Source organism: Capricornis sumatraensis, chromosome 3 (assembly GCF_032405125.1).
Source record: "Capricornis sumatraensis isolate serow.1 chromosome 3, serow.2, whole genome shotgun sequence".
In the NCBI taxonomy this organism is placed as follows: Eukaryota; Metazoa; Chordata; class Mammalia; order Artiodactyla; family Bovidae; genus Capricornis; species Capricornis sumatraensis.
The window spans coordinates 22,310,548-22,336,213 of NC_091071.1; the positions used below are offsets into that span (position 1 = coordinate 22,310,548).

The 25,666-nt window shown below is 38.5% G+C and overlaps 1 protein-coding gene across 1 annotated transcript in view; it reads right to left on the reverse strand.

The window, feature by feature from the left end:
* Positions 1 to 1,061: 1,061 nt before the first annotated feature.
* Positions 1,062 to 25,666, reverse strand: part of MOSMO (modulator of smoothened) — a 73,542-nt gene continuing 48,937 nt past the window's right edge. Inside the window, exons 2-3 of the mRNA XM_068969406.1 lie at positions 6,515 to 6,727; positions 1,062 to 1,683 (exon numbers count right to left, since the gene is read on the reverse strand). Of these exons, the coding sequence (XP_068825507.1) occupies positions 1,499 to 1,683; positions 6,515 to 6,727 (398 nt within the window). The 3' untranslated portion in view covers positions 1,062 to 1,498. The remainder of the gene's footprint in view (positions 1,684 to 6,514; positions 6,728 to 25,666) is intronic.

The following is a 25,666-nucleotide window of genomic DNA, read 5'->3' on the forward strand; positions in this document are numbered from 1 at the left end:
AATACTGTATTTCAAAATGATCTGTGGGCTCAAACGTTAGCTGCAATGTTGCTTTCAGGAAGAAATATAAAGCTGTGAGGGTAGTACAGCTCTTTAAACTAAATGCAAAGATGTTAGCTTTTAGCAAACAAGGCATATAGCATTTAAAGAAAATATTGTATTGCTCATGTTTTTGGTAAAGGAGATTATTAATAATGCTTACAGATGAAAAGAATATTAATTTTTATGGCAGAGTGAAGTTAGTGTTATAAATAGCCAAAATATTGTAAATTGATCCTACTAGATTTTGAACTTATGTAAAGTTGTGTGCTTGAACATATAAAATGCATTATTAATGTAACAGACCAAGCCAGTTGAAAAAGAGAACCTCTGTACAACAGACAACAGTTGCCAATAATTTAAATAGTGTCAGATTCCCCAAATTATAAGATTTGACATGGTCTTACCTTCTACTATCATGTACAAATAAATTAACCCTACAAGGAATTTTAGTTTAACTTAAAATTGCACCTAGAAAGGTATGGGATTATTTGTACCTATTACAAAAACCAGTTAAAATCAAGGGCTGCTACAAAGAATGAGGTAAACTGAAGACTCTCTCCACTATGCAGCCTTCAGATAAATGGCTTTTTTATCTATTGGGTTCTAGGTTTGCACACCACAGTGTTTTGCTAGCAAAGCATTCAGAGTTCTCTTCCAGGAACTGTTTGCATGTGTGTATATAAATTTACACACACACATACACACACACACATATATACACACTGTATACTGCATCAGCAAAATATATATATTATATATATATTTATATAAATATAAGGAACATTTTCCCTACCCACCCACCCCCAACATGTTTCTTAGTGTTTAATTTTTTTTTTTGTACACAGAGAATAGGGAATTTCAGAATTTTTACATACATTTTAGCAAAGAAGTTTTGATCTATTGGCTTCTTGGTGCAGTGATGCAATGGCAATCCATTCTGGTGCCAAAGACTCACACCATTACAAGGAAGCTGTGAACACTAATTTCTTAGGAGGTGAGGCCAGCCCCACATGAACATCTTTTGCATCCCTCTGGTCCGCCATGATTCATAAATACTTAGACTTTTTTCTTTTCCTCCCTCAAATGAATCATTAGACGTTAAAAATGGAACAACAGAGTACAAAGGGCCACATGCTTTTCGGTATAAAGCATTCTCCTTCACTAGGTTGCTATCACAGTGCAGACCTGACTGCCTGAATATGCTCAGGAGATTTAGTCAATATTGTCTGTATTTGGTTATGGAAAAGGCTCTCCTTATTTTTGTTTTTAAATCCAAAGTGCATAGTGAGAACAAATCAAAGCATTTTTTTTTTTTCTTTTCAGCATCAGTCTCATCTAAGCATCTTCCTATGTGAGGACTACTCAGATGCCTTGCCTTTGTCCTCCCCACCCTCCAAAAATAAAAAAATAAAATAAAATTAAAAATAATAAAAGAGTCAAGCCATTTAGACATTCATCAGCCTGGTAAACAAACTTTGCCGGCAAATAGAAGTCCTACTATTGTAAAGAAAATTGATAAGACAAAAAGTACATATGATGACCCAACTACTGTGTTGTTGGGTAATTTATAAGGTTGACCTCCGACTTCATTGATGTAAAATCCTATTGGAAATATTAGGGCAGCCATACAGAAAAGGATCACTGTAAAACAAACCAAAACATAACATTAGTAACATGGTTTGGTGATTAAGAAAACAATGAAAATTTGGCACAAAGGAAGTTTATAAGCAGGGTTGTGGATTGATGACAACATGGTCAAATCTGTTACAACATGGACCACTTATAAAAAGGTTTGCATATACTACAGATCCTCCAAGCTTAACAATTCAATACAACAAAAGCTGGTTTAGCCTTTTACATACAGTTTTGAATACAACCATTAAGAAAGGCCACCAAACCTACTAAGTAATTGTATATACAATTCTTGACCATTAGAGCAGTGGCAAAGGGCTCAGTCAGACAGGGGCGAAGTTCTGGCTCTACTAGAGTAATCTTAGTCTTCTGAAATTCTGAAAATGGGTTAAGTTGTAGGAGAATAAACAAAACAATTTTAAGTCCTTTGTGCAGTGCCAGGTTGATATTCAGTGCTGAATAAATGTTGATTATTATCATCCTAGTATTATTTTCCCAATTCTCTGCTCTTCTCAGTTGATATGTTATAAGGAATTGAGAAAAGGTACATACAAATATAGATACTATTTACCTTACTGTGATTTAAAATCAGCTAGTGGACAGAGCCACAGACTTCTGATATGAGGAACAAACTGCAGGTGTTTCTCTCTCATGGACAACATTCGAAAAAAATAAAAAAAGCACAACTCTCCCAGGTTTCTGACTGCACAGAGTTTAAAGAGGGGGATGGTGGGGAAATCTTTGAGTTTTGTATACAAATACAATGAAATATATTATTTGCTAAAATGCTTTTAGAAAGATATCAGAAAACCCAGTGTTTGGGCAGAAGTTATTCCATAGTTGGTTGTTTTAGAAACTGTGTGCTCCCTTATGCTACCAAAGAAAATCTCTTCTTAAGAAACACAAATTACCTATAAATAGGCTGGCTCTTCCAAGAAAATATTTTGTGCTTTTTGAAAGCATATTCATAGTCTTTCAACTTTCTCTGAAGGCAGAAATATTTCCTCAGTATATTGTGAAGGCAGAATACTATAGTCATCCCCATTACTAAATCAATGAGAAAAGTTTTCTGTGTTAAACCCATTCCCAGCAATAATGACAGAATCCTGGATGAATATACCAGTTGACACTTGTCCTAAATTATTTGTGTTACTCAATCAACAAAATTTAATAGGAGAGTTCTGAAAAGGCCAATTAGAAATATTTCCTGGATGGAATAGCTCCAGAAATGTAGTAAAAGGCAACATTTTCTTAAGTAATACACTAGCTTAAGAAACACACCAGCACACTTGTTTGCTTTGCACCATTTACGTGACTATTTTATATTAAATCGACATAGAGTTTGTTTTCATTTTGGGCATATGACCACACCAAATAATGTTACATAAGCAGATTTAGATTCTTTTAGATACCTACTACAAAGCGAATGAAAAATTCAGGTATTAAGCATTAGATTTTTTGGCCTTTCTGTTGTATAGTTAGCAATAAACAACTTTATTAGCACTGCCAATGTCCCCTCATCAGTGTTATTTGTCACCAACCTTTAATGGTTCTTATGTCTTAATGTGGTTTGGTAAATAAAATGAAACCACAATCTAAATAGCTATAGACAATCTAATAAAAGCAATGGGAAAACATTATTGTCTTAAAAACAATTTGTTATTTAATATAGATTAATCTAACTTCAGGAAACACTAAAATAATTTAGAAGTGCTTCAGACATATGCAGATGTTACTCTTGTTCATTCTGTTAACTGATGTGCCAACTTAATTCCTATCCTTTATTATTTTCTACTGTAAATAAAACTCTATCCTTTATAGTAATCATTTACCACTTAATGACTATATTTAAAGCAGGGTTTAATATTTTACAAGTGTTAAATATTTTCCAAATTGGTTAGGAACAGCTTAATCAAATTTCAAGGAAGCAATGAACACCTGATTGTATCCAACAGTGATTTCTAATCCAAGGAATCAAGTTATCTATACTTCCTGAGGAGTTTTTAATGCTGGTGGATGAGATTTTTTTAAGCTCTTGAGACCTGAGAAGTTACTTCAGATCTTAAAATACTGTTTATGCTGCAAATATCTATCAACTTTTGACAATTAAGTTCTGGGTCCTAAAAAAGTCTGTAAAACATATATAAAAAAGTCTGTAAAAACTTCATATCCTGTATGGCATAGACTTCTTGGCGGTGAGAGCCAGATATCAGGTGTACTGGCAGACAAGTAAATTAAGGTGGCAAAAGCAAGGACGAGAAAATGACTTGAAGAAAAAGACACGTCTTTTTGTCACTCTTGCACCACAGGTGAGTCCCTAATGTGTGGCTCTCCTTTGAGCACTTCTTCTGTGTAAATCCATTTGAAAATTAATTTAGTTTATATTCTTAACAAAACGACTGAGAAGTACATTTTCAAAGGCTGAATGGCAACACTAGGGGGAGTCCAACCCCTCTTCTGACTGCCACCCCAGTAGACTAGCCGGGGTAACAAAAACAATGCATTTAAGGAAGTTAAGAGAAAGGCTCTATGCTTCCTTAGATGACATCAACCCTAAGATACACTGTTGAACCAAAAAACCAAGATACAGAATAGTATAAATAGAATAAATATGTATTTATAGAACACTCACACATATACATATATGTTTCTACACACAGAACACCTCTGGTAGGAAACCCCAGAAACTGGTGAGCATGGTTGCTTCCAGGAAAGGAGTAGTGGGTAACTGGGTGACAGGGCCATAAATGAGATCTACTTTTCACTTGGTGACCCTTTCATAGGCTCTGAATTATATATCATACAAATATTTTAAGAATTTATTTAAACTGAAAAATAAAGGAAAAAATTCTACATTTCAAGGTGAACCAGTGAAGTTGCTCAGTCGTGTCAGACTCTTTGCGATCCCATGGACTGTAGCCTACCAGGCTCCTCCATCCATGGAATTTTCCAGGCTAGAGTACTGGAGTGGGTTGCCATTTCCTTCTCCAGGGGATCTTTACATATGTAAATATTCTCTCTTGAAGAGGAATGAAAAACAAGATAATCAAATTTCTTTCCTTTTATTGAGTCACAAGAATCAATGGCTCATGTGAATAACTTAGTGCTTTTCTTTGACTCATACTACTTTGCTAACTTATATTTTAGATTTTTGATATTCAGAGCATGGAAAGTGAAACTGTTAGTCACTCAGTCGTGTCTGACTCTTTGTGACCCCAAGGACTGTAGCTTCTGTCCATGGAATTTTCCAGGCAAGAATACTGGAGTGGGTTGCCATTTCCTTCCCCAGGGGATCTTCCCAATCCAGTGATTGAACCCAAGTCTCCTGAACTGCAGGCAGATTCTTTACTGTCTGAGCCATCAAGGAATATGCACTCCCAAATTTTAACTAAATCCTTCTGGATGTTATTTTACTTCTAAAGAGTGAATTCTATCTGGATAAGTAACTGTATCTGTAAGTAAAGATCCTCTTTAAATTCCTCATCAGTACCCTTTAATTTAGTAGCCCCATCTCTGTAACTGCCTCTAGACCCTACTATTTAGAAAACTGTCTCAGGAGGTCTGAACTCAAACAAGATCATCAACTTGTTTTACAATTCTTAACAAGGTTGAAGAAGCATTTTTATGTCAACTGCAACTTGATCTACATTTTAAAATTAAGGGAGAAACAGAGGTGAGAATAAAACAACAGATCTGGAAATGTATACATTCTCTAAAGAGAAAGAGATTCACAGAGAGAGAGGGAGAAGAGAGGCTCATGAACTAATATCCCTATCCTATGATCTTTAAGAATAAATTGAGTATTAACATTAATAGGAATACGTGGGATTATGCCTGCCCCTATAAATCCTACATGACAATATCAAGGGAAAGTAAGCTGTGCTATAATATTTATTTTTTAAAAAACTTAAGAAAACCTGAGATGATTATAAGATATTGAATTAGAAATTAAATCCTGTATTATTTGGCATAGGTATAGTTATGTTGTTCTTTAGTGCAGAGTTTCTTAACAGGCCCTTTTGGCGTCTGGGGCCAGATAAGTCTTTGTTTTGGGGGCCATTCTGTGCATTTGTACACTTCTTAGCAGCATCCTTGGACTCTGCTCACTACATGCCAGTAGCATCCCCTTAGTTGGAACAATCTAAGATGTTTACAGACTTTGACAAATGTCCCCTGGGGGATAAAACTGCCTTAGAAGGAAGAAAGCAAAATTATAGGAATCTTTCCTTTGTGCATTTTTGTTGTTTCTAGCTTGGGAAAAGCCTGTGTTGTGTCTTCAAATTAAACCAATTTTGCAAAGTACTGAGAATGTGTAATATATGTATCATACCCTTGGGCATAGCTTAATGGCATAAGAAATGTTGACAAACAACTGTTAGCTAGCTAAATGTGTTGATTTTTCAATGATCACACAACAACTTACAGTAGAAACTCAAATCAATGATATTAAAAAGCAAATCACCACCTTAAACTAATTTATGTTTCTGTATATATTTTTCTAGATTTATTTGACAGAAGATACCAATACCTTTAAGAAGAGGCAAAGACTCAGCTTAGTGGTAGCTCTGAGTCACAGGCCTGGAAAACTTATGTCACAGTGTGAGCAAAAATAAAATTCATTAAAATAGCACTTTATTCAAAGCAATTAAGGTCTGGATGTCCTGGTCTTGTGGTGAGAATTCTGAAGAGTTGATGGGACTGCGTGGAGTCTATCTGATGGCCGTGCACAAATGGTGCTCTTTGATGATTAGAGAGTCCTTATTACTGAGACTTGAATGTCTTCATAAAAATACCAGTGTGAGTGCCTTCGAGACAAATTTACTTAGCACAGGTTACTTACTTCCAGTGAATGCTATCCATCGAGCATATTTTGTGGCTTCTCTTCGCCAGTGGGAAGCCACCAACAAACCACAAGTGACAGTCAATGAAATGATTCCCATGATGATAAAAAACAGTGTGGTGACCCACTCTGGGGGAAGCCGAGGTGGGATGCATGTCCGGTCTCGCCCATGGATTGTTTGACACTGTCGCACAAGGCCTACAGTGAGTGCTCCTGGGGAGATGCAAAACACAGGAATATGTTAGTGGGTTTGGCACACCCAGGGAATAGTCCCTACCAACACCCCTTAAATCTTATTTCTCTCTGAGTGGGTCATCCCAGCACTTAATCCCACTGGGTCCTACTCTGCAGCATTCTGCTGTAGTCTGTTACGTAGAAATATTTCATTTAACATGCAAAGTAAACTTAAACAAACCCCACAAGTCATAGAAGGCAATTCATTCAGTCATTTATTACTTTTCTGGGTGCTTGAGTCAAGCACTGTTCTAGGCTCCAGGGAAATAAGTGAATAAGAGAGATGAGGTTCCTGCTCTCGCTGGGCTTATCATTCTAGCAGAAATAATTGAAACTTTTCTATTCCCAGATCTAAGTCTCACCGTATATTGTTTTGGCTGAGAAGAAACACACTTTAAAAAAAAATTAAAGGTAAACTTGAAATATTTCTAAGTGTAATATGTAGATAAAATTAAATAATGGATTAAATACTAGATACAATATTATTTTATTAAAATGTAAAAGGTCTAAGAATATTACAATATAAGCATTTTTCCATGAAATTCAAGAAAATGCTAGAAAAACTAGTAAGTTCACCTTGTTTGGTAAGTTCAACAATTTTTGTACAATGTAAAAGTACTCACATTGCTAAATCATTACTAGCATGCTTCAGCAAAAAATCATAGAGGCATCAGTGCTAATTTTTAAAACACCTCTCTCCCATTTAAATAAATGAAAGCATTTTTTGGTAAAACATTAAGTGCTATTTTTAAACAAACATGTTCTCATGTCAAACCCAAGGAACCCCTCTATCAAATTTGGGGTAAATTAATTTACAGAAATCTAGACAAGGAAGATGAAAAACTAATTATTTTATCCTTTTCCCCACTAAGAAGAACAATTAGAATGTTACTTCTGAGTAAAACTTCCTTGCTTCTCCCTTTAAGAGCAACTAAAAATGGGAAAACAGCTGCCAAAAATACAAGAAATTTCTGGAGCCACTGAAAACAATAGATTTCTGCATCTTTTGTTGGTCTTTTTTTCTCACTATGAACAACAGCTACAACAAAAAGACATTAACCTCAAAAATCACAGCACGTGCCATGAACAAGTTCCTTTGTGAGGCATTTTGGGAAGCTGCCCTTAGTGGGAGAAGACAGACCAGGGCTGGAGCTGTATATATACGTGTATATGTGGCGCTGTTGGATGGGTGCTGCTTTCCTGCAAGTTGCCTTTGCCATTAGTACATTTTTAGAAATAATCAATGTGTTTAAAGAAAACAAAGAAAAAAAAAAATCTCTGCTCTCAAAATTGAGTTGTGGTCTTTTTTTTTTCCTCTAAGGCTAAGACTGTAACTTTTCAAGAATGGAAGACAATAACTCAAATGGGCTGGACTTTTTCTCTCAAATCATCTGATAATTAGGCGCTTCCTGTGATCTCCGAAGAGGTGCAAAGAGCATTATAATTATGGGATCATCTCCAGCAAGGTGGAGGAGGTGAGGGGGGAGAGGGGCAGAAAGTGAGCAAGCCTTCATGGTAATGCTACACTATCCGCCTCCTATAGCCGCTGTTTGGAGTGGAGTGAGTTCATAGGCTCAGTTCAAAGTTTCAGACAATCACTAACCCCCCAGATCACGGATTGAACCTGTGTCTCCTGCTCTGGCAGGCAGGTGGATTCTTTACCACTGAGCCACCAGGGAAGCCCAACCTTTTTAGTATCCTGGTAATTGCTTCAGACCAGAAAGGGGCGACAACAGGGGTGAAGAGGTACCAGGGAGTTGCATAATTGTTCTTAAAATGAAACACTAAAAAGTTTTCTTGAAAAGGAAACTTGGGGGAGAGAGTGTGTCTTATTATGATAAGCCATTTTATAGTAATTTGGGAAATAAAGAAGGCATTCACAGCAGTGCTCAAGCACTTCTATCAGGAAACCATTCCTGATCACTCAGCAAAAAACTTCTAACAAATTACCCTCTGTAGTCACTATTTCATTTATAAAAGCTCTAATTACTGTGAGAATAGACAACAGGCAATAAAAGACCCTCTGGAAAAATTCAATATTATGAATTCTGATTACAGTAACAACTTCCCTCACTACTTAAATATTGGTACAGACACTTTCATCGGTAATTCTACACAGCCAGCACAGTGAAATTTAAATTTAAGAATTATTCTTTGCTGGTAAATATTTGAGGCTGTAGGTTCAATACATCTCTCCTTCAAAATATTTCTGAGTATCCTTTTGTTGCCCCTCTTACTTTCCATTTATGGGCATGGCAAGGAGGACTTGAATTTAATTTTCTGCGCCTGTAGATTGTTATGCTTTCTGAGTAGGACTGCTTTTCCTCCTCTCCTGAGAGGCACATCACACCAAGTGAATACAGAGATAACAAGTAAGATAATGAAAATTATAGCTATCAGTTCAGTTCAGTTGCTCAGTCGTGTGCGACTCTTTGTGACTCCATGGACTGCAGCATGCCAGGCTTCCCTGTCCATCACCAACTCCCAGAGCTTGCTCAAACTCATGACCATTGAGTCCACTGAGATAGCTATACTTCCTAGAAATCAAATGGATATAACCTGACAGATGTTCAGCTTTGAAAGAGGAGTTATGCTCCTATATTTACAAAAGGCCTTATCACCACAAATCAAGACCAAATATTCAACAGCTATGTTCTGGAGGAAAAGAAAGCTAATACTAACAGGAAGATATACTGTATATAAGAAAATCAACTCACAAATATTTTATTGAGTGTCTCTTATGTGCTCACATTTCTATAGTGGTTTGAGATCATAAAACTAATACTCTGTCACACTTTTGGTTAAAATAGATTTTTTTTTTCTTAAATTATGCAAGCCTTAGTGAAAACAGTGGTTGGTCAACATTGTTGCTAATATTCATTTTCCTAAGATTCTAGGGCAATATAATTTATATCAGTTACATATTTTCCATAAGCTGTCTGGATGTAGGGAACTGCAAGGGTAACTGTGCTGCTATTGTTGAATGTTGTAAACTCAGGTACTGTGAGTATCCGAACTTTCACCAGGTCTTTAAATTTCATCTTTTACCTCAAAGTATTATCTCCTACCTGCAGATTCAAATCCACCACTCACACTGACTAGATAAAATCTTTTATATCCTCCAAATTCTCTGAACCCACTTACAGACTGTATCACATAATTGTGCACTTGATTTTTTAAAAATAACTTTTTTATTTATCTATTATTTTTGGCTTTGCTGGGTCTTAATTGCTGTGTAGGCCTTTCTCTAGATGCAGTGTGTAGGCTTCATCATTGTGGTGGCTTCAGGGCACGCAGGCTTCAGTAGTTGGCTTCAGTAGTTGCGGGCATACAGGCTTCAGTAGTTGGCTTCAGTAGTTGTGGGCACGCAGGCTTCAGTAGTCGGCTTCAGTAGTTGCGGGCACGCAGGCTTCAGTAGTTGGCTTCAGTAGTTGCGGGCACGCAGGCTTCAGTAGTTGGCTTCAGTAGTTGCGGGCACGCAGGCTTCAGTAGTTGGCTTCAGTAGTTGCGGGCACGTAGGCTTCAGTAGCTGGCTTCAGTAGTTGCGGGCACGCAGGCTCTAGCAGTTGTGGCTCCCGGGCTCTAGAGCACAGGAGCAATAGTTATGGCGCACGGGCTTAGTTGCTCCGTGGCATGTGAATCTTCCCAGATCAGGGATCGAACCTGTGTCTCCTGCATTAGCAGGATTTTGTATCAGTGAGCCACCAGGGAAGCCCCATGCACTTGATTTTAAGGTAGCTTCTTTTAGACCCAAACAGAGAATGAGGGAACTGAACGTTTCACTTCACTGAAAGCCCTCAGAATGGCCTGCAGCAGTGGGTGCAAAGCAGGAATTAACAAACATTTGGTGAAATTAAAAAATAAACTAAATTTAAAAATCACGCTGCATTAAGTAAATTCTCTATAGAACTCAGTGTGATTTCTTGAAGCACACTAAATTAAGCATAAACTTAGCCATTCACTAATTTTTTGCTTTATCCAACAGGTCTTCTGTTTCTTGAAGGGGTCTGTAATTTCATTTCCCAAACAGCCAATCCATCTTTACCCTGCAGCTGTTTCCTAGGTAACCAGTCTAGCCATACAAAAGACTTGCACGCAACAGGAAAAAGGAAATCAAACCAGGAACTACAGCATGCCATAGGCCTCTTAGTATCTCACCCGTGTATCAAAACACAGAAAAAGAAGTCATAATTTCCTGTGAAGTGGGGAATCTTAACTGAGGAGGCTTTTGACATCCATCATCTATGGATCCAAACACTACTGAAATGATTTAACAGAGCCAGTTTGAGCACGTCTGTTGCTACAATGAGGATGATTACAAGGCATGTCATCACCATGTGGAAAAGCGGTGTTACAGAAAATCTGAAACACAGGAGTTGTAAAGCACTAAGGCACGCATACCCACCAATCTGTCAGAGCAAATTGGGTGCAGTAACTGCTTAATAAACTGGCCATAGATTGGGTTTTCCAATATAGGTTTGAATTTGAAGAAAATGGTGAAGTTATTTAATGTTTGCTATTGCCCTCTTCCATCTTCCCCTTGAATTTTCTTCCTACCCGTGTTCTCTTCATCTCATGGGCTCTCTTTGTTAGTGAAAGGTATTGGGAACTGGCCCATCCAATCGCTACCACTGATGGGGATCTTTTACTCTACTTTCTCTCTGGGGATATAAACATCTGATCTTGGCAAGCTAGCCTGCTAGTAACGTAAGGGTCTTAATGATTGATAAAGGCTTAACATATTGCCCTTTTCAAGAGCATATGTTTAAGTAAGGGACAACCGAACTGAAACTTAGAGTTTTATGTTTTAGTGACAGGTTGGCTGAGGAAATTTAGGAGAATCTGGAGGCAGGTGAGAAGCCTGGTAGGGGCCCCAATGTGGGCAGTGATATACACCGTCCTGTGTAAGCCATACCCCGGCAGCTCATACTTTAAATGAGTAGGGACACAAGCACAGAAAATAATAGTTCACAGGTAACTTAAAAACTTCACATATTTAATTTTTTCCTCCAGAAGCACTGCTAGTAATGATTATTTTTTATCAGCTGTGATTTCTGGTTTCTACCTTAAGAAGTTGTTGTTTACTTGCAAAGCTGGGTCCGACTCTTTGCCGCCCCATGGACAGTAGCCTGCCAGGCAAGAATACTGGAGAGGGCTGCCATTCCCTTCTCCCGGGGATCTTCCCAACCCAGGGATTGAAACTGCATCTCCTGCATTGGTAGGCCAGTTCTTTACCACTGGAGCACCAGGGAAGCCCACCTTTACAGGTGGGTACTTCTAAATAGTGAAATGGCCAAAAAGAGTGAACAGGTGAAACAAGGAATCTAATGAACCATACAAACGCAGTGTCTGAAAACCCTGCTGCTGCTGCTGCTGCGTCGCCTTAGTCGTATCCGACTCTGTGCGACCCCAGAGATGGCAGCCCACCAGGCTCCCCCGTCCCTGGGATTCTCCAGGCAAGAACACTGGAGTGGGTTGCCATTTCCTTCTCCAGTGCATGAAAGTGAAAAGTAAAAGTGAAGTCGCTCAGTCGTGTCCAACTCCTAGCAACCCCATGGACTGCCGCCCACCAGGCTCCTCCGTCCATGGGATTAATATTTGGGTTTATTAGGCCAGTCACCAGTGTCTGCTATAGTAAGTGTCCCTTCCTCTTACTTCCACCTGTTCTTATACCTCCCTGGCACTTCCTGTCACTGGCTGCTATTTTCTTAGCATCCACCACTCTCCTATCTTCTTCACTTCTTCCCTTATCCAGCCTAGAGTCCTTGATCCATCATATAACCCCCTAACTTCTATCCTTTCACTGCACCCACCTGGCAAAAACCATAACCCAGATTCAATATAAGTTTTGCCCTTGCACTTACCTCCAGGATGCGGATGCTCAGAGCAGAGGAGTGCCACTGTAAGTTCCTATCGAGAAACCATCACTATCTCAGGACCATTATTATCCAGAAACAAATTAGATTTCCCTAATTCACCACTTCCCCATTCTCTCCTGTGCCCATTTCAAGTCCGCTGCACTCAATATGAGAACGATCCACCACCCCCTATCACTTCAGTAGATGCCTTCGTCTGTTACTTTTCAGAAAAGATAGGGGTCATCATACAGCAACTCCTTAACTGTTCACCATCAAAACTTACAAATTTATCTGCATATACTTGTCCTTTCATCTTATTGATCTTTCTACCTTTGTTTTGGATCCTATTCCCTCTTACTTTCTCTGGGAACTTGCCTAACATTATTTTCTTTCTCTTCTGGATTGCAAAAGTCTCCCCTATTTTTTAAGACCTGTTTACTTTTTATTGTTTGGCTGCACCACCTGGTGTGTGGGATCCTAATTCCCTGACCAAGGATGAAACCCATGGCCCTTGAATTAGACATGGAGAGTATTAACCACTGGACAGCCAGAGAAGCCCTCTAAGTCTCCCCTATTATAAAACAAGAACACCCCATCATGTCAAGTCATCCTCTGATCTCAACATGCCTGTGTTTCTATCTGCTCTGCCTAGCATCTTTTGTCCCCGAGCCTGGTCAAGAGTTCCTGGCTCCACTTCCCTGAGTTTTGTTCACCCTTAAATCTACTGTAGCTTGGCTTTTACCCCAACCACCCCCTGGCACAGCTCTTGCCAGGCTCATTCATCCACTCTGCTGAATTTGATAGATATTTCTAAGTCTTTTCTTAATATTTTAGCAGCATCTGATATAACTTCGTTTCCTCTGGTTTTAGTGGCTCCATATTCTATTTATTTTCCTCCCGCCTCTCTGGTTTTTCGTTCTCTTTTTTCGCAGGCACTTTTTTTCTCTGCCATGGTGTTTCTTAGGGATCTTTGCTGGATCCTGTTTTTCTTCTACACATAGTTTCCTCGATTAAGTCCAAGTGGCTTACAAAAGTCTGGATGATATTGCTTCGTTTTTCCTTTTTCTTCATATTTGGTGCTCAAGTTCTTAAGTTAATTCTTAAATCATCTCTAACAAGCATGAGCACACCAGGCTTTCATATATGCTGTTCCCTCTGCTTATACTACTCTTTCAAACGGTTACTACCTACAATTCCAAACCCCAGTCACAGTTTAAAAGTCACTTCTGCGAAGTCTTCCTCGACAAGCTCGTACATTCCCACTCTGGGTGCATCGCTCCTCTATGCTTTCATGACCCCAGTCATAGAATCATAACTGTTTCTTTATTGAACTTGAGGGAAATCCTAAATTTATAGCCAGTAGGTAAGAAATACCCCCTCACCCCAAACTTGTGGCACTGTCTGAATTAGGGGCAATCTTGTGGAAGACAGAGCCCTTAATTTGTGGGATCTGTGCTAACTCTAGGTGGCTACTGTCAGAATTGAAGTGTATTACAGTGTTCTTGGGAGTTAGAATACATACATTTACACAAAAACTTGTACATGAATATCCAAAGCATTATTCATAATAACAAGGAAAGTGGAAACAACCCAAATGTCCACCAACTGATAGACAAAATCCATAGAATATTATTCAGAAATTTTTTTAAAAAGTACTAACACAAGCTACATGTATGAACCCTATGTTAAGTAAACAACAAAAAAGCCAGACACAAAAGGCTATCAGTCAGTTTAGTTCAGTCGCTCAGTCGTGTCCGACTCTTTGTGACCTCATGAATACCAAAGGCTATATGGTATATTATTCCATGCATATGAAATATAATAAATAGGTAAATCCACAGAGACAGAGATTAGTTGCTGCCAGGGGCTAGGGTAGGAGAAATTGGAAAGTTCGTGGTTTCTTTTTCCTGGGCTGATGCAAATATTCTGGAACTAGATATTGGCAATGACTGCACAGCATGGGAATATACTAAAAATCACTGAATTGTACACTTTAAAATGATGGATTTTATCTCAAACAGATTAGATTTACCAACTTAATTTCAACAGTATACCAAAATTTTCGCCCCAATATCCCTCTATTACCTCCCTTTCTTTTGTACTTATTACCATGTAAATTACATCTTTATACATTGTAAGCCCATCAACACAGTTTTATAATTATTACCCCATTTTAAAGAGAAAAAGAGGACTTCCCAGTTAGATCAGTGGTAAAAGAATCTGCCTGCCAATGCAGGGGACACAGGTTCAATCCCTGGTCCAGGAAAATCCCACATGCTGCTGAGCAACTAAGCTTGTGCACCACAACTACTGAAGTCCAAGAGCCTAGAGCCTGTGCTCCACAAGAGAAGCGACTGCAATGCAAAGCCTGCGCACTGCACCTAGAGAACAGCCCCCACTTGCTGCAACTGAAGAAGGCCCACAGAAAGCAATAAAGACCCAGCGCAGCCTACATAAATAAATAAGCCTTTTAAAGAGGAAAGGATTACTAGCAAAAAGACATTTATACTGACTTTTATATTCACCTCTGTAGTTACTTTTACTGGTGGATTTCTTCAAGTGGATTCAAAACAGTGCCTCATGCCCTTTTATTTCAATTTGAAGAAAACTCCCCTCAGTATTTCTTACAGGACAAGTCTGTTTGTGATGAATTTTCTCAGTTTTTATTTTTTTAAGAATATCTTGATTTCTCCTTTGTTTCTGAAGGATAGTTTTGCAGAATTTTTAGTTGACAGTCTGTTTCTTGTAGTGTTTTGAATGTGTCATCCCACTGCTCTCTGGCCTCATGATTTCTGATGAGAAGTCAGTTGCTAATGGTTTTGAGGATCCCTTGTACATGAGGATTCACTTTTCCCCTGCTGTTTTCAAGATGCTCTTCATGTCTTTGGATTATTTGACTACGATGTAGCTAGGTGTGAATTACTTTGAGTCTATCCCGCTTGGAATTTGTTGAGATTCTTCAATGTGGAGATTAAAGTTTTTCCATTAAACCTGGAGAGATTTTGGTCATTATTTCTTCAAATATTCTTTAAGTCCCTTCTCTGTCCCCCTTCTGAGACCTGTTATATGTGTGCTAGAATACAATATTCCCCCCTTAACCACAGTTTGTTTTCCAGTTTGTTACCTGCAGTCGATCGCAGTCCAAAAATATTAAATGGAAAATTCCAGAAGTAAATGATTCTAAACTAAATAAAATTGTTCAAATTTTGGGGGGTCACAAAGAGTCAAACACGACTGAGCGACTGAACAACAAAACGAAATAAAACAATTAGTTTTAAATTGTGAGCTGTTTTGAGTAGCATGATGAAATCTCATGACATCTGTCTCTGGCCCACCTAGGACATGAATCATCCCGTTGTCCAGTGGGTACACACTGTGTGGGCTACCGCCTGTTAGTCACTTGTTGTTCAGTCACTAAGTCACGTCTAACTCTTTGTGACTCCATAGACTGCAACATGCTAGGCTTCCCTGTCCTTCACCATCTCCCAGAGCTTGCTCAAACTCATGTCCAGTAAGTCGATGATGCCATCCAACCGTCTCATCCTCTGTTGTCCCCTTTTCCTACTTTGCCAGCATCGGGGTATTTTCCAATGAGACGGCTCTTTGTATCAGGTAGCCAAAGCACTGGAGTAGCCAAAGTACTGGAGCTTCTGCATCAGCATCAGTCCTTCCAATGAATATTCAGGGTTGATTTCCTTTAGGATTTTTGGTCATGTAAGTTATCCAACAGACTCCTGAGGTATCCCAGTGCTTCTGTTCAGGAACCCTTATTTTACTTAATAATAGCCCCAAAGTACAAGACTAGTGACGCTGGCAATTAGGCTATGCCAAAGTGAAACCATAAAGAACTTCTTTCACGTGAAAGGTGACAGTTTTCAGTAAGAAAAACAGTTGTATGCCGAGACTGCTAAGATCTATAGTACAAATGAATCTTCTATCTGTGAATTGTGAAGATGGAAAAAGAAATTCATGCTATTTTTGCTGTTGTACCTCAAGCTGCGTAAGTTATGGCCACAATGTGTTAAGTACTTAGCTAAGATGGAAAAGGCATTCAACGTGTAGGTAGAAGACATGCCAATTGATGGCAATGTGTTACATCAGAAAGCACAGTCTATAGGAAAACATCAGCAAAGGAGTCCCTAAAACAAATGATACCAAGCCATTTACTGACAGTAAAGGATGATTACATAGCTTCAGGAATAGGTCTGGACGGAAGAATATACAAACTATTAAAGAAGTTGTATCTGCAAATGAAGAATCCACTGCCACATTTCTGGCAGTGTTGAAGTTAAAGACAGAGATCACATTCACATAACTTTTATTCAATATATTGTTATAATTGTTCTCTTTTAGTTCTTGTTTTTAAGCTCTTCCTCTGCCTTATTTATAAAAACTTTATCATAGGTATTTATGTATAGGGAAAAACATAGTATAGAGGGTTGAGTACTACCTGCAGTTTCCAGCATTTACTGGGGGTCTTGGAACATACCCCCTCATAGGGGAGAAAAGGCAGGAACTACTGCATTTCCCTTACTGAAGTATAAGAGCTCTTTAAATATTAAAGAAATCAGCTATTTATCTGTGATTTGAGCTACAGATTTTACCTGAGATATCCTGAGAACTCCTGCTTTTTCCTAGAGATAGGTTTACCTTCAAAACTTGCTTCTTGTCAAAGAGATGATCAGACCTAAAGAGTAACATTCAATTACACTTGGCAAGAATAGTGTTTCTTAAATCCTTGAATTATTTTCTTTTGGAGTTTAATATTTTAAATCACCACATAAAGCCTCTGGTGCTAGAGATATAGTGAAGTATGCTATTTAAAGACTGCAAGGCAGAATAGAGGAACACAAGCAGAACCCAAGTCAATTCACTTTACTTACTCTAGCTTAAGAGAGGATTTCCTTTTAACTTCCAAAATTAAAGTGTTTAAAAATACTTCCACAGAGTGCTTTCTTTCCAAAGTAAACTCTCTGGCCACAAAACGGATGTAAACAACCTCAATCAATAAATCAATAAAACAGAATCAAATAACCTCAACAGATCAAATGTATATATGATGGCATTAGAAATCAATAGAAATAATAGATTAAGAATTAGAAAAGAACTTTTTAGAAAGTTAAAAAATAATTTTCTAATTAGAAAAGAATTAAGATAGATCCCTGTTAATACCCTGTATCAAAATAAGATAGCAGAAATATAAAAATTAAAACCATAAAATAAAAAGAAAAAAATCAGGGGCTTCCCTGGTGGCTTAGTGGTGAAGCATCCACCTGCCAATGTAAGAGACATGAGTTCAATACCTGGTTCAGGAAGATCCCATGTGTCCCGGAGAAACTAAGCCTGTGTGCCACAACTATTGAGCCTGTACTCTGGAGCCCAAGAGCCACAACTCCTGAGCCCACATGCTGCAACTACTGAAGCCCACGTATCCTAGAATCTGCATTCAACAAGAAAAGCCACAGCAATGAGGAGGAACCACAACAAACAGTAGTCCTTGCTCATCACAACTAGAGAAATGACCGCACAGCAACAAAGACCCAGCACAACCAAAAATAAACAAATAAATAAAATTATTTTTTAAAAAAGGAAAATATACTAGTTGACTGTGTGGTCTTAGGAACGGGGAAGACTCTTCAACTATATACGCAAAGTCAGATTCTATAAAGAAAAAGATCATGATTGTCATTTAAAAGTAAACAATAACCACTGTGTAATACATATGAAGGGGTAATTCTTTATATATAGCGAGTCCTTTCAAATCAATATGAAATCGAACATCAAAATTGAAAAATGGACAAATGATATGAATAAGCAATTCATATAAGATGGCATACAGGATATCTAAAGTATATATACTTTAAAGTTCATGCTTTCCAGTAACCAAAGAAATGCAGACCAAAACAATATTTCTATTTTTTGGCTACAGCAAAAATAAAAAATATTAAAAAACACACAAAACACCAGGTTGAGGAGGTGAAGTAAGATATACTTCAATAAGACAAATTTCTAAACGTATTCTTCAGGGCAATTTGGCAACACATATTAAGACCTTCAAAAATATATCTGTATCTTCCGATCTAATACATACAAGAATTTAGAATACAGTAAAGGTGGCATTTCAAAATATCAGGGGAAAAAAATATGCCCGTCAATGAATAGCACTGGCACAATGCCCATTATTGGGGGAAAAAATAAAGCTAAATATTTAAAATTATGGATAAAAATAAATTCAAAATGTTATATATAGCTAAATATAAAAAAAGAAACAAACCCCAGAACTATAACCCTGAAGACTTAAAAAAAAAAAAAGACACAAAACCCTCAGCTCATAAAGAAAAAAGATAAACAAAACTTTAGGGACTTCCCCTACCACAGTGGTGCAATGGTTAACAATTTGCTTTGCAACGTAGATGACACAGGTTTGATCCCTGGTCATGGAACCAAGATTCTACACGCTGCAGAGCAAACAAGCCTGCGTGTGGCAACTACTGAACCCGAGCACCACAACTAGAGAGTCTGTTCGCCATCAATGAAAGATCCCACGTGACACAACTAAGACCTGACACAACCAAATAAATAAATATTTCAAAAAACTTTTAAACTTCATGACAAAAGAAACCATAAATAATAATGAAAAATAAATCTGAAAAACCAAAGTGAGGCTGGGAGAAAATATTTTCAACTATATGACAGTTTAATATTTGGAATATATGAAAAAGTACCAGAAATCAATGAGGAAAAGTTAAATAGTTCAAGTATACAAACAGAAGAGTGGCCAATAAGATGAAAAGATGTTCAGGGAATTCCCTGGCAGTCCGTTGGTTGGGACTCCGAGTTTTCACTGCCAAGGGCCTAGGTTTTATCCCTGGTCAGGGAACTAAGATCCCACATGACTTCAGCATGGCTAGAAAAAAAGCTCAATTCCATAAAAAACAAATACAAATTAAGATAAAATACCATGTTTTGGCCATTAAATTGGTAAAAACTAAGAAAATTTGTATTATCCAGTACTGGAAAAGGTATGGGGAAGTGAATACTATTTTACACACTGTCAGGATGGTGGGAAGAAAACTGGTACAGTCTTTTGGGAGACCAATTTGAAATAATAACAGAACCACATCAGTTAATGCTTATGTAGTAATGTCCCAGGTACTATTCTAAGTGCTTAAGATAAACTAGCTTGTTTCATCTCTTTATGATACTATGTGTGTGTTAGTTGCTTAGTTGTGTCTGACTCTTTGCAACCCCATGGACTATAACCTCTGTCCATGGAATTCTCCAGGTAAGGATATTGGAGTGAGTAGCCATTCCCTTCTCCAGGGTATTTTCCTAACCCAAGGATAGAATCTGGGTCTCCCGTATTGCAAGCAGATACTTTACCATCTGAGCCACCAGATCTGAGTCCCTATAATACTATGAGGTAAGTACTATTATTTCTCTAGCTTATAGATGAAAAAACTGAGTCACAGAGATGTTGCATAAAATCATACACAAAGATGCGGAACATAGGAAGTTTGGCTCTAGACTGTTATTATCCATTATGCTATATTATAGGGCTTCCCGGGTGGCTCAGCAGTAGACTCCGCCTGTCAATGCAGGAGATGTGAGTTTGATCCCTGGGTCAAGAAGACCCCCTGGAGAAGGAAATGGCAATCCACTCTATTATTCTTGCCTGGGAAATCCCATGGGCAGAGGAGCCTGGCAGGCTACAGTCCATGGGGTCACAAAACAGTTGGACGCGACTGAGTGAATAAACAACAACAACAAAATGCTATACTGTACAGCAGTAGCAGCCTTGGAAATACACTGCTCAGATTTCCCTTGAAAACACCTTGAAGTTTAACTCCAAAATGCAGTTAGCTTGCAGCTGTCAGTACTTTGTAAGAATCACCTCATTTTTCAACAAGCTGTTTTTTTTTCTCAGAAGCCTCTGGTCAATGCAGAGCATGAAGGAGTTCAAGGGCCTAGCCATTTCTGTCCAACACAGCACTACTCCTCTAAAAGGTAATCTTTACTTCAGAGTGTCCCACTGAGTTGGCTGACTCTGACAGATCTGTATCATGCTCTGACCACTGTCTCTCACCTTTCGTGTCTGTTCCCTTGTTTTTCACAAGCACTAATTCTCAAATACTATTTGCAGTTCTAATTCCGTCTCAGCCGTCAGCTTCCCAGAGGACCCAACTGATACAATTGCCTTTCTAGCAAAATTTTAAGCAAAGCTGCCTTTTACCCAGCAGTTTCATTCCGCATATATCAAGAAAAAGGTACAGACACACACCGTAGAATACTGAAAAGAATGAGATAATTCTGTGCATACTAATGTGGAAAGATTTCTTAACACATCACGAGAAAAAAGCAAACCATAGAACAATACGTATCATGAGATTCATTTATTTAAAATGCATATTTCTGTAAGTACACATATATGTAGACGCATAGGAAACTGAGTAACCACTCTTACTTCTGGAAAGGAAAGATGGAGTGGGGCGGGGCAGGAAAGTTAGATATGAGCAAGAAAACCTGTATTTTCTTTTTTTTCTGGCCACGCTGCATGGTTTGTAGGATTTTAGTTCCCCTCTTCAGGGATTGAACGTGGGCCCCAGCAGTGAAAGTGCCGAGTCCTAAACATTGGACTGCCAGGGAATTCTCTCAGTTTTCATCTTAAAATTTAAAATGCATTCACATACAGTTGATCCTCATTATTTGTGGATTTCATACTTGCAAATATGCTCACCCACTAAAATTTATTTGTAACCCTCAAATCAACAGTTGAGAGGCACTTCAGTGGGCATCCAAAGAAAACAGCATGTGTGCAGGATGGCAAAAAGCTGAGTCACCTGACATACACATTTTCAGTTGAAGTCAAACTAGGTGATGCTCTGCCTTGTTTCAGCTCTCATATGGAAAACAAGTGTCCTTTCCATGGTCTCTTTATGCCATGTTTTTACATTTGTGAGGTTTATATTGGCGATTTTACTGTTCACTTTTTAATTTTTTTGGCTGTGCTTCAGGGCACATAGGGTCTTAGTTCCTCGACCAGGGACCAAATTGGCATCCCCTACATTGGAACTGCAGTCCTAACCACTAGACCCCCAGGGAAGTCCAGAATTGGCTGTTTAAAATGGCCCCCAAGTATAATGCCCAAGTGCTGCCTAGTGTTCCTAAGCACAGGAAGGCTGTGGTGTGACTTTCAGAGAAAAAACATGTGTCAGATACACTCTGTTCAGATATGAGTTATAGTGCTGTTGGCACCATATTATTATATATTATTAGTAGTGTATGGAGAAGGCAATGGCAACCCACTCCAGTACTCTTGCCTGGAAAATGCCATGGATGGAGCAGCCTAGTAGGCTGCAGTCCCTGGGGGTCGCTAAGAGTCGAGCACAACTGAGCGACTTCACTTTCACTTTTTACTTCCATGCATTGGAGAAGGAAATGGCAACCCACTCCAGTATTCTTGCCTGGAGAATCCCAGGGACAGAGGAGCCTAGTGGGCTGTTGTCTATGGGGTCGCACAGAGTTGGACACGACTGAAGCGACTTAGCAGCAGCAGTAGTGTATAATATTTGTATATTAATATATCATTGATTTATTGAATCCTTAACGAGTCTTTTGGAGAAGGCGATGGCACCCCACTCCAGTACTCTTGCCTGGAAAACCCCATGGACAGGGGAGCCTGGTGGGCTGCAGTCCACGGGGTCTTGAAGAGTCGGACACGACTGAGCGACTTCACTTTCACTTTTCACTTTCATGCATTGCAGAAAGAAATGGCAACCTACTCCAGTGTTCTTGCCTGGAGAATCCCAGGGACGGGGGAGCCTGGTGGGTGGCCGTCTATGGGGTTGCACAGAGTCGGACACGACTAAAGCGACTTAGCAGCAGCAAGGTGTCTTTAAACAGAAACACGAAACTAGGTAATGAATTGACTAGTTGATGAAATGTGACCATAGGCTCACAGTAACCTAACCCTTAGGGGACAGTGATCCACTATTTACTAATCCAGCGTTTGGAGTGACTTTACAGAACATAACTACCAAATGAGAATCAAATCAAAGTTAAAAAAAAAAAAAAGGCACAGGAGTTATGTTAACCAGAGTCCATTAAAAATAGAGAAATAAAGTCCTCAACAGGGGTCGTGTCCTTTTGGTTCTCCTGTGCGTTCAAATTCCACATCCCTGGCCTTCCTACTTTTCACGTGGTGAGAACAGAGCTGTCTGGACTTTTCTAAACTTAAGTTTTTCTTCACAAGGCCCCAAATAAAAGAATTAAAGAAATCCAAACAAATTACTACTGACAACCTAGGTTCATTCAACAAGATTGAAGATTTTATTATGAAAATGACATCTTGGTCAGCTTGAACCTGAACCAATATATTAGCCACTAGACATATTTGGTTATTAAGAACTTGAAATACATCTATCATAACATTTCTTAAACACTAACCAAAAATCTTTTTAAATTTAAGAAATGCAGAGGGCAGACAAATTTTTATTTTCAGGATCCAATAACCATTCACTTTTGTTGTTGTTGAGTCACTAAGTCACGTCTGACTCTTTGCGACTCAGTGGACTATAGCATGCCATGCCCCTGATTCTACTATCTTCTGGAGTTTGCTCAAATTCATGTCCATTGAGGCAGTGAAGCTATCTAACTATCTCATCCTCTGCTGCCCCCTTTTCCTTTTGCCTTCAATCTTTCCCAGTATCAGAGTCTTTTCCAGTGAGTCAGCTTGTCGCATCAGGTGGCCAAAGTATTGGAGCTTCAGCTTCAGCATTAGTTCTTTCAATGAATATTAAGGACTGATTTCCTTTAGGATGGACTGGTTGGATCTCCTTGCAGGCCAAAGGAGTCCCAAGAGTCTTCTCCAGCATCACAATTCAAAAACATCAATTCTTTGGCACTCAGCCTTCTTTACGGTCTAATTCTCACAACCATACACGACTACTGGAAAAATCATAGCTTTGACTATATGGACCTTTGCTGGCAAAGTTATGTCTCTGCTTTTTAATATGCTATCTAGGTTGGTCACAGTTTTCCTTGCAAGGAGCAAGCATCTTTTAATTTCATGGCTGCAGTCACTGTCTGCAGTGATTTTGGAGCCCAGGAAAAGAAAATTGGTCACTGTTTCCACTTTCTCCCCTTCTAATTGCCATGATATGGTGGGACCAGATGCAATGATCTTAGTTTTATTTTAATCTTTTTAAATTATGAAAGTATGATAATACATTTATAGGAGACTTGGAAGATACAGAACAAGGTTACATATAGTTCCACTATATATTACAATTGCTTTTAAGTAGATAAATTAAGATTTTTAGTTGGAATTTCAATAACAAACTCTCAAAAATTAATAGAAGCAATATACAGAGAAGTAGAAGGATACAGTTGATGTGAAAAGCACTGTGAACCAATTCAACATAATTAACACTTATACAATCTTTGCACAACAGCAGGATACACATTCTACTCAAGTACCCACAGACTGTAAACTAGGAGACACTGGATCATATCCAGGGACATAAAACAAGGTGCAAAAATTTCATGGTCTAAAGGTACTGACTGGGAAAGGAGTATGTCAAGGCTGTATATTGTCACCCTACTGATTTAACCTATATGAAGAGTACATCATGCGAAATGCCAGGCTGGATGAAGCACAAGCTGGAATCAAGATTGCCAGAAGAAATATCAATAACCTCAAATATGCAGATAACACTACCCTTATGGCAGAAAGCAAAGAGGAACTCTTTGCTTTTCACCTTTGTTTTTCACCTCTTGATGAAGGTGAAAGAGGAGAGTAAAAAAGTTGGCTTAAAACTCAACATTCAAAAAACTAAGATTATGGCATCTGGTCCCACCACTTCATGGCAAATAGATGAGGAAACAATGGAAACAGTGACAGACTTCATTTTCTTGGGCTTCAAAATCACAGCAGATGGTGACTGCAGCCATGAAAGTAAAAGATGCTTGCTCCATGGAAGAAAAGCTATGACAAACCTAGAGAACATATTAAAAAGCAGAGACACTACCTGGCCGACAAAGGTCCATATAGTCAAAGCTATGGTTTTTTCAGTAGTCATGTATGGATGTGAGAGTTGGACCATAAAGAAAGCTGAGTGCTGAAGAATTGATGCTTTTGAACTGTGGTGTTGGAGAAGACTCTTGAGAGTCCCTTGGACTCAAGGAGATCCAACCAGTCCATCTTAAAGGAAATCAGTCCTGAATATTCACTGGAAGGACTGATGCTGAAGCTGAAGCTCTGAAGTATTGGAGTTCTCCAATCAGTTCCACCTGATGCGAAGAACTGGCTCATTGGCAAAGACTGATGCTGGGAAAGATTGAAGGCGGGAGGAGAAGGGGATGACAGAGGGTAAGATGGCTGATGACATCACCGACTTGATGGACATGAGTTTGAACAAGCTCTGGGAGTTGGTGATGTACAGGGAAGCCTGGTGTGCTGCAGTCCATGGGACTGCAAAAAGTCGGACATGACTGAGCAACTGAACTGAACTGAGAAAGATACTGAAATCATACAGAGTCAGTTCTCTTATCATCATGGAATTATGTTAGAGATCAATATCAAAAGATATTTGAAAATAACCCACATATTTTCAAGTCAATGTGACATTTACCAAGAGAATTTTTGACTTAGCTATTCAAAGCCTTAATTTAGACTGAAAAAAAACAGAGGGTAATTGCAGAGAAGAAAGCATTTAAATGAGAAATTAGTATCAAAATGAGAAATTAATATTAAAAATAATTTAAACAATATCCCATGCATTTGGAAATTAAATATCCAATTTAAGTAACAGGTGTATCTAAGAAGTCATAATAAGGAAAATTAGGAAATATCTGTAAAAGAATAAAAATGAAGAGAATTTACCAGAATTTGCTGCATGTAGCTGAAGCTGCTCAATGCAATTAAATATAATATGGAGTCTTGAATATGGTATGAAAACCAGTAATGGACATGAGCATAATATTTTGTGAAATTTGAACAAAACCTGTACTTTAGTTAGTAATACTATATCACCTGTTAACTACTTTTCTTTTTTATAAC